Genomic DNA, 10244 nt, shown 5'->3' with positions numbered 1-10244 from the left:
TCTAAATAATAATAATAATAATAATAATATAATAATAATAATAATAATAATAATAATAATAATAATGAAGGCTTTAAGGCCAAAGCACATAAGATCCAACGGTACATAAACAGGAATAAGGGATACCAACAAAAACAAACTATTCGGAACCAACCAGAAAAGACTATACAGCCAACTAAGAGGGGAAGACAACCACCCCCAGAAGAAATTCCTGAAGCCGAAGCAAGTAAGAGACTCTGGGAAAACATATGGAGCAATCCGGTATCACACAACAAACATGCAACATGGCTCCAGGAAGTCAAGGAAGAAGAAACAGGGAGAATAAAACAAAGATTCACAGACATCACGACAGACACAGTCAGACACCAACTAAAGAAAATGCCAAACTGGAAAGCCCCAGGTCCCGATGAAGTCCATGGATACTGGCTCAAAAACTTCAAGGCCCTACACCCACGAATAGCAGAACAACTCCAGCATTGTATCTCAAATCACCAAGCACCCAAATGGATGACCACAGGAAGAAAACATCCTTAGTACAAAAAGACAAGAGTAAGGGAAATATAGCCAGTAACTACAGGCCTATCACCTGCCTACCAATAATGTGGAAGTTACTAACAGGTATCATCAGTGAAAGGCTATACAACTACCTAGAGGAGACAAACACCATCCACCCCCACCAACAGAAAGGCTGCAGAAGGAAGTGTAGGGGCACAAAAGACCAGCTCCTGATAGACAAAATGGTAATGAAGAACAGTAGGAGAAGGAAAACCAACCTAAGCATGGCAGGGATAGACTATAAGAAAGCCTTCGACATGATACCACACACATGGCTAATAGAATGCCTGAAAATATATGGGGCAGAGGAAAATACCATCAGCTTCCTCAAAAATACAATGTGCAACTGGAATACATACTTACAAGCTCTGGAATAAGACTAGCAGAGGTTAATATCAGGAGAGGGATCTTCCAGGGCGACTCACTGTCCCCACTACTCTTCGTTAGTAGCCATGAGTTCCCCTCATGACAAAAGTACTACAGAAGATGGATGCCGGGTGGGTACCAACTCAAGAAAAGAGGCAACAAAATCAACCATCTGATGTTCATGGACGACATCAAGCTGTATGGTAAGAGCATCAAGGAAATAGATACCCTAATCCAGACTGTAAGGATTGTATCTGGGGGACATCAGGATGGAGTTTGGAATAGAAAATGCGCCTTAGTCAACATACAAAAAGGCAAAGTAACGAAAACTGAAGGGATAAAGCTAATCCAAGATTGGGCGCAAACATCAAACACATAGATGAGACAGGATACAAATACCTTGGAATAATGGAAGGAGGGGATATAAAACACCTAGAGATGAAGGACACGATCAGGAAAGAATATATGCAGAGACTCAAGGCGATACTCAAGTCAAAACTCAACGCCGGAAATACGATAAAAGCCATAAACACATGGGCAGTGCCAGTAATCAGATACAGCGCAGGAATAGTGGAATGAACGAAGGCAGAACTCCGCAGCATAGATCAGAAAACCAGGAAACATATGACAATACACAAAGCACTACACCAAGAGCAAATACGGACAGACTATACATAACACGAAAGGAAGGAAGGGAGAGGACTACTAAGTATAGAGGACTGCGTCAACATCGAAAACAGAGCACTGGGGCAATATATGAAAACCAGTGAAGACGAGTGGCTAAAGAGTGCATGGGAAGAAGGACTAATAGAAGTAGACGAAGACCCACAAATATACAGAGACAAGAGAAAGACAGAAAGACAGGAGGACTGGCACAACAAACCAATGCACGGACAATACATGAGACAGACTAAAGAACTAGCCAGCGATGACAATTGGCAATGGCTACAGAGGGAGAGCTAAAGAAGGAAACTGAAGGAATGATAACAGCGGCACAAGATCAGGCCCTAAGAACCAGATATGTTCAAAGTATGATAGACGGAAATAACATCTCTCCCATATGTAGGAAGTGCAAAACGAAAAATGAAACCATAAACCACATAGCAAGTGAATGCCCGGGCACTTGCACAGAACCAGTACAAAAAGAGGCATGATTCAGTGGCAAAAGCCCTCCACTGGAGCCTGTGCAAGAAACATCAGCTACCTTGCAGTAATAAGTGGTACGAGCACCAACCTGAAGGAGTGATAGAAAACGATCAGGCAAAGATCCCTCTGGGACTATGGTATCAGAACGGATAGGGTGATACGTGCAAACGACCAGAACGTGACGTTGATTGACAAAGTCAAGAAGAAAGTATCACTCATTGATGTCGCAATACCATGGGACACCAGAGTTGAAGAGAAAGAGAGGGAAAAAATGGATAAGTATCAAGATCTGAAAATAGAAATAAGAAGGATATGGGATATGCCAGTGGAAATCGTACCCATAATCATAGGCGCACTAGGCAACGATCCCAAGATCCCTGAAAAGGAATCTGGAAAACTAGAGGCTGAAGTAGCTCCGGGCCTCATGCAGAAGAGTGTGATCCTAGAAACGGCACACATAGTAAGAAAGTGATGGACTCCTAAGGAGGCAGGATGCAACCCGGAACCCCACACTATAAATACCACCAGTCGAATTGGAGGACTGTGATAGAGCAAAAAAAAAAAAAAAAAAAATAAATAATAAATAAATAAATAATAATAATAATAATAATAATAATAATAATAATAATAATAATAATAATAATATATTTAGGGAATGTTTAGGTCAAAATCCTCTCTATAGCTTATCAAAATTGGCAATTTTTTTTATGGTATCTCCTCAAATTAAATGTCCTAAGTTCTTGAAAGAGAAATCCAGTTGTGTTCCACGAAAATAGACTGGATCCAAATTCTCCATTTCATTTGTATTTTCTTGGTCAATGCGGCAAAGAATATGTTTTGAATTTTGTTTTGAATATATATATACACACAAACATACTATATACATACTACATACATACAAACATACATACATACCTAAATGAATTTTTTTTTATCTAACTTATATAAATGAGGGGAAGGTTGACATCTAAAATACAACCTAAATCCATCATTTAAATCCAATGGGACAGAACAAGTAAGAACCAGTAAAGGAATTGACACAGTCACCCATTAATCAAACCAACATTCCCGCTTATGGTTTGAACCTCTCTTTTCCTATTAAATAAAAGTCTATGAACACCTTTAAGATAACTCACCTCAAATCGTCCGCTACGATGAGAATGATGTGGTCTACTTTCTTCCACTTGTTCGGTTTGACGTCGCTGCTGCGTCGCTGGTGGAGACGGTTAAGAAAACAATGACTGAGAGCAGTGTCTTCAGTGTCGTTTTCTCCCCCATGGCTGTATGTCTGAAATCGAAAGGATTATGTCTGAAATCGAAAAGATTATTACATGTTTCCCTGAGGAGGATTCTTGGCAAATGGAGCTTCAGAGGTTCAATAGGAAGTTGCTGAAGTTCAGTTGGAACTTGGGAAGTTCAGTAGGAACTTCTAAAGTTCAACCGGAGCCACAGAATTTAAAAATAAAACTTAAAACAAAAGTTCAACTGGGAGCTCTATAAGTTCAATTGGAAACATCAAAATGTTCAATTGAACCTCAGAAATTCAGTTGGAACTTCGAAAGTTCAATTTAGGTCTTAAAAGTTCATTTTGGAATATCAAAAGTTCAATTAGAATCTCAGAAGTTCAATTGTAACTTCAAAAGTTCAATTTGAACCTCAAAGGTTCAAATGAAACTTGAAAAGTTCAATTGTAATCCTCAAAAGTTTCAGTTGGAAACTCGAAGGCTCAATTAAAAAATTCAAAAACGTTCAAGCGAAGATGCAATGCATTACTACCTTGGAAAGTTCTCCTTGTAATTTAGTCCTTTATTTACTTACATTTTCATCTAATTTATTTATTCTTTGATCTATTTATTTGTTAATTTACTTTTTTAATAACTGATCTCATCTTTCTATGTTTCCTATATTACCTTCTGTTACTACTTTCAAATGAACACCATAATATTCTTTAGAAGCTTGAATTTCGAGTCAGTGGCCTCGTGTTGGGCTTGTTTCATAAGGCTATATATATATATATATATATATATATATTATATATATATATATATATATGTATATATATATATACATATATATATATATATATATAATATATATATATATATGTATGTATGTATATCAGTGACTTTTTATAATATTCACTAATATAAATCCACAAAAACCTTTTAATATCTACTAGTTTCTATGCCTTCGGAATAAGTTACTCCCAAGGGGAATTGTAACTGATAAAAGGATGGTATGTATGTATACGCATCTATACATATATATGAATATATATATATATTTATTATAATATATATATATCTATATATATAATATAATTGCTACATAAGCAGAATATATGGAATGTAATTCCATATATAAAAAAACTAAAACTATGATTAAGTTAAAACCAGTGAGCCAAGAGGTCAACCAGTTTTGCTTGCAGGAATGTGATCAGAGCAGATATGATAAAGTAGGCTAAGATGACGTGTTGTAATCAGTCAGTGTCAAGTTACCGTCAACTGTGGTCATTCATTTGTTTGAAAACAGTAGTCCAAGCTTCCTGCTTGAGACAACCACCGTGACCTATAGCTCAAACGGCCTACGTGACTTGTAATCTATGTCATCTGTGTGTATGTTCGTATGTTCGAGCTACTGTCTACTTCCTTTATGATTTGTAACCCAGATTGTAAGGCAGAATTCAGTCAGCCATCATCATTGGCAGACTTGTACAAATTTTATCTGATCTTCCTCATGTAATTCTCAGAGAATAGAGATATTTTTGTACTTCGTGTTTTCTACGAGAAACCTCACATCAGAAAGAAGGTATTGAATGAACTTAGAAATTATCATCATGAGTTTGAAACATCTCCGTCGTCATAACCAAAGAAGATATGACTTCGTAAATTATCATCGAAATCCAAGACCACTCCAATGAGTATGAGAAGTCATAACAAACCGACCTCAGCGTAAAATTATCGCAGGTCTAAATAACCTCACAGGCGCCTTATTATACAAAGGCATCAGCCCTATATATATATATATATATATATATATATATATATATCATATATATATATATATATATATACATATATATATATATATATATATATATATAGATATATTATATGATATATTATATATATCTATATATATATGTATATATATATATACATATATATATATAGATATATATATATAAAGATATATATATATATACATATATATATATCTATATATATAATATATATATATATATATATATTATATTCATCATCAACACACACATACACAATATACATTATAAACACAGACTCACTTCTGTACTAAGTTTCCGCCCTGCGGCACTGTCCTGTGTCAAGTCAGCTCAAGAACTAAGCAGATTTAAACAGCAGTTCCTTCTTGGCACCGCCTTCTTTTTCCGGGAGGGGGCGGGGGTGGGGGGGGGGGGATGTGAAGACCTTGGGTCCTGTCTGCCTGGGGCCGGTCGGTTGAGTTTTGTCACGGTGGGCGCGTTCTCTTGAACGCGTTTGATTCTTTAATAAATTCATAATCAGAATTATGGTTACACTTGAGTCGTGAGAAATTTGATAGTGGTTGAATTTGTTTTTTTAGAAGTAGTAGTAGCAGTAGGAATAGTAGTAGCAGTAATAATGATAATAAATGATGTATTTTCGAAAATCATAAATATGCTGATTTCAGCACTTTACTCGTGTGAAATCGGTTTGTGGTTGAATTTGCTTCTTAATAATAATATTGATAATAATAATAGTTTTTCATTGAAATTTATGCTGCATTAGCTTAGTGTTCATTTTTTTATTATAGATTAAACTCTTCCCATATAGCCATGCAGCATGTTACGAGACTTCTCCGTCTTAAGTATAAATAATAATAATTAATAATAATAATAATAACTAATAATAATAATAATAATAAAATAATAATGTTATTGGGCTAAGGAACCTCTGTAACGAGGCTATAATATTAACAATGAAAAGCCACAGTAGTGTTAAAATATATTTTTTTTGTACAAGGTTAAAAATGACTAAGGGAGATTTTCGGATACTGCTCCGTCCGTATTCCTCTTCTTGTCGTCCTGATGGTAAAACAATGGAGGGAGTGTTACGACAGCGCAAAAACTGGTTCAAGGCGGATCCTTTCAACAGTGTCGGTCGGGTAACAACCGCTCCCCCCGCCTCGCCTGTTCGGTTGTTTCTGCTGGCGAAACCCCTGATTTTGCTCCGACCTCTCTTTTGTCCCAGGTGACTGACGTTGCTCTAGCTCAGTGTTTTTCAAACTTTTTGTGCCCATGGCCCATTTTTGGCATTCCTAAGTACTCGTGGCCCAATGCCCTTCAAAATGGTGTAAAAAGTAATAATAGAATTTTATTAAAGTGTTTTTAGAACACTTTTATTAGTTTTACATTATCATTTACAGAACTATTTCTTTAGAGCACTTCATTAGTTTACATTTTCATTACTGGAAGAAAATGTTGGCCTTTATTCACTGTTACTAACTCATATATGTTGTAATCAAAACTCAAAGGTCATGTATTCACATATGAAATTAAACACTTTCCAGTAAGTTTGGCATTAAAATTTTTATGCGATTGTAATAATAACTCAAAATACTTTTTCACTTATGAAAATAAGCACTGGCCTGCATTTAACAGTATTCTAAATAAATATTGGACATTGAAATAAAAACTAAAATTCCACTTTTTTACTTATGAAGTTGAGCGCTGGCGTCCAGTTATAGTAAACAAAATGTGTTTATTTGTATTGTAATAAAAACTAAATTTACACTTTTACAGCAATTATAGAAATAAAAATAATAGTACTTTATTGTTGGTATATAAAATACTGCATAGATTTGGTAGCTAGTGTGATGATTGTGCTTGCTTTTTAACTACAAGTTTATCAATTTGTGGGACAATTGTAGGTAATGCACATCTCATACCATCCTCCAGCTCCAAGCGATTTCTTGTTTTTGTTTTTATTTGTAATAAGGTAGAAAACCCGGATTCACACAGGTAAGTAGAAGCAAAAGGTAGAAGGGCTTTTAGCCCAAGCTTCCCAATTCTAGGATATGGTCCACTTGCTTGTGACCAGAATTCCTGTATAGAAGGTTCTTTAAAAAAATCCTTGATACTTGAATAAAATTTCATTTCTAGAAATTCATCTTGGTCAGACTCAGGAATAATATCTGATTCTGCATTAAAAGGGTTTCTCACTAATGACAGATCTATTTCTTCAAGATCAGGAAAGTACCTGGAAAATTCTCGGCACAAATTATGAAGGTGACTGATTATTTCATTTTTGAGGAGGCAAGATTCTGTTTCCTCTTCTCTTCCTTCAGCCACTTCACAAAGCTTCTCAAACATAGCAAAATTACCAGAGCTAACTTTCCTAGACCAGTTCTTCATCTTGGCAACAAAAGCACGCAATGTGTCAACAAAGTGAATTACTGTAGTGTCCTTACCCTGAAGCTTTAGATTAAGTTTGTTAAGCTGGTCAAATATGTCAGCTAAATAGGCTAAACGTGGTACCTAAAGTGGATCATTGAAAAAAATAGGCTCCTCATCTTGCATATCCAAAAACATCTTTGGGTCTTCTCTAAGTTCAAAAACTCTGTTCAGGACATTGCCCTTGTATAGCCATCGAACTTTAGTGTAGAAAAGCAGAAGTTGATGCTCGGAATCTAAATCTTTGCACAACTGTTTGAAAAGACGAGTGTTCACAGGAATAGATTTTACATAATTGACTATCTTTATAGCGTTGTCTAAGATGGCTTGGAGTTCCCTAGTGAGGGTTCCAGATGCAAGTGCCTGACGATGGATCATACAATGAGTCACTGTAACCTCAGGAGTAATCTCTTTAACTCTAGACACAAAACCCGATTTTGAACCTAACATGGCAGGTGCCCCGTCAGTACACACTGCACACACATTCTTCCATGATAGTCCTAACTCACTGAAATAGTTTGTTACCTCTTTCATCATATCTTCACCTTTGGTGGTAGTTTCAAGTGGCTGACAGAAAAGAAATTCCTCTTTAAATTTTCCCTCATGAACGTATCTAGTAAATACAAGAAATTGTGAATAAGATGAAACATCAGTGGACTCATCTAATTGCAGAGCAAATAAGCCAGCATCTTTTATCTCCCTGATCACTTGTTCTTTTATATCAATAGACATTTCTTCAATGCGTGTTGATACTGTGTTGTCACAGAGTGATATTTGCTGAATTTTTTTCTCACTATCACCCCCCAAAACAAGGTTAACCATCTTTAAAGCCCAAGGTTTTATAAGAGTTTCGCCAATGGTATGAGTTTTTTTTCTGTTTAGCTATTTCAAGTGATACCTCGTATGAAGCCTTGAGTACATTCCTACTTTGCTTCTGAAATGTCCCACTTGAGTCCACTTTCATTCGTTTCAAGCTACATTCATTCATGACGTTTGAAGAAATTCACGTCTTTACCAGAATGTTCGTGATGAGTCTTGTCAAGATTATTTTTCAGTTTTGAGGTCCGCAAGGATTCATTACCAAGTACTTTCTGGCACAAAACAAACTGACCCTTTACCACACCCTTATCAATAAATGAAGTAAACCCATATTGTATATATTCCTCACAGAAACTTCTTTTAGATTCCTTTCCATCTGCCATGTTACAAGAGATTGAAGAAACACTGGAAAAATAGAAGAGGACAGTGCTCAGTATACATTACTGATCTAACGCACACACATAACTCTTTCTCTCTCTCTCTCATTTTGTGCTGCATTATTTCTAGATTTTTCACCTTTAAATATTATTTTAAAGATGCTCGTGTCATGGACCCCCTCAGAACCCGCCGTGGCCCACCGCCCAGAGGTCGAAAATCCACTGCTCTAGCTGAATGTCTTGGCACCGATGGAGTGTCTGCTGAGCTGGAATCACCAGAACGACCACTTCGCCGTTCCAGCCGTCTCGCAGACATAAACAACCGAACAGGTGTTACCTGATCAACACTGTTACAAGAATCCGCTTTGAACCAGTTTTTTTTCCTGTTACAAGAATCCGCCTTGAACCAATTTTTTTCGTGTTACAAGAATCCGCTTTGAACCAGTTTTTTGCGTGTTACAAGAATCCGCCTTGAACCAGTTATTTGCGCTGTCATAACGCTCCCTCCCTCCGTCCATTGTTTTACCATCAGTGGGACTGAAGAGAGGGATACAGGGCAGTAGCTGAAAGTCTCTCCTAGTAATTTTCAACCTTGTACAAAAAAAATATATATTTTTAACACTTCTGTGGCTTTCAATGGTCAAGAATTTTATTATTATATTATTATTAGAAATGAATATGTTTTATTAAACGTCATGTGAGCAAACAGCTTTGAAGTAATTAGCCAACTATTATATCAAACCATATTCCAATAGCAGTCCGCACTGCAGTTTCAGTATTGCAATTAAATAACTATCAGTTCATCATTGCTCACCAGGACTGCGACGCAAGAAGACATAATAAACATTTTAAGATAAATATCAATCTATGATCAATTCAGTTGATAGTTCCCTAGTTTTAAAAAATTTCCATTTCGACTCTGTATAACTTTCCCCTATAAAGGGCCAGTGCCTCTCATACGGTGCCCTGTAGGCATTACTTAATGTTCCTTGCAGAATCCCTTCGACCGCTGGCTGCAACCCCTTCCCTCCGTTGGGGGTTAGTGCCATCAGTGGACCTCATGCGGTTCACTGTAGGCATTACTTAAGGTTCTTTGGAACGTGCCTTCGGCCCCTAGCTGCAACCACTTTCGTTCCTTTTACTGTACCTCCTTTCATATTCGTTTTCTTCATCTTACTATCCACCCTCTCCTAATACTTGATTCATGGTGCAACTGCTTTGAGGTTTTCCTCCTGTTACACATTTCAAACCTTTACTGTAAATTTCCATTTCAGCCCTGAATGACCTCATTAGGTCGTAGTGCTTGGCCTTTGGCCTAAATTCGGTATTCAACTCAATTCAGCAACCCCTTTCTGGTCGGCTTGGTCTTGGCCTGCCACCTCGGTGGCCACGAGTTCGATTCTCGTCAGAGATGACGTATTTCAGGTGATAGAAGTTCACTCTCGACGTGGTTCGGAAGTCACGTATAAAGCCGTTGGTCCCGTTGCTGAATAACCACTGGTTCCATGCAACGTAAAAACACCATACAAACA

The 10244-nt window shown here is 36.9% G+C and overlaps 2 protein-coding genes across 2 annotated transcripts in view; both read right to left on the bottom strand.

Annotated features, from left to right (window-relative positions):
* Positions 1-5461, bottom strand: part of LOC135210196 (arylsulfatase B-like) — a 14573-nt gene extending 9112 nt beyond the window's left edge. The window contains exons 1-2 of the mRNA XM_064243030.1: positions 5372-5461; positions 3206-3355 (exon numbers count right to left, since the gene is read on the bottom strand). The gene's annotated coding sequence lies outside the window, so the exon portion shown is untranslated. The remainder of the gene's footprint in view (positions 1-3205; positions 3356-5371) is intronic.
* Positions 5462-7600: 2139 nt separating this feature from the next.
* Positions 7601-8338, bottom strand: LOC135210384 (protein FAM200C-like). Its single transcript, XM_064243290.1, has one exon. It carries the CDS (start codon positions 8336-8338, stop codon positions 7601-7603), a length of 738 nt encoding a protein of 245 aa, XP_064099360.1.
* Positions 8339-10244: the final 1906 nt, after the last annotated feature.

The sequence above is a fragment of the Macrobrachium nipponense genome, chromosome 39 (genome assembly GCF_015104395.2).
Source record: "Macrobrachium nipponense isolate FS-2020 chromosome 39, ASM1510439v2, whole genome shotgun sequence".
NCBI classification, from domain to species: Eukaryota; Metazoa; Arthropoda; class Malacostraca; order Decapoda; family Palaemonidae; genus Macrobrachium; species Macrobrachium nipponense.
This window is presented reverse-complemented; position numbering and strand designations above follow the sequence as displayed.

Coding starts and splice junctions, on each gene's coding strand:
- LOC135210384 (XM_064243290.1), bottom strand. CDS start 8,338: ATGGTTAACCTTGTTTTGGGGGGTGATAGTGAGAAAAAAATTCAGCAA.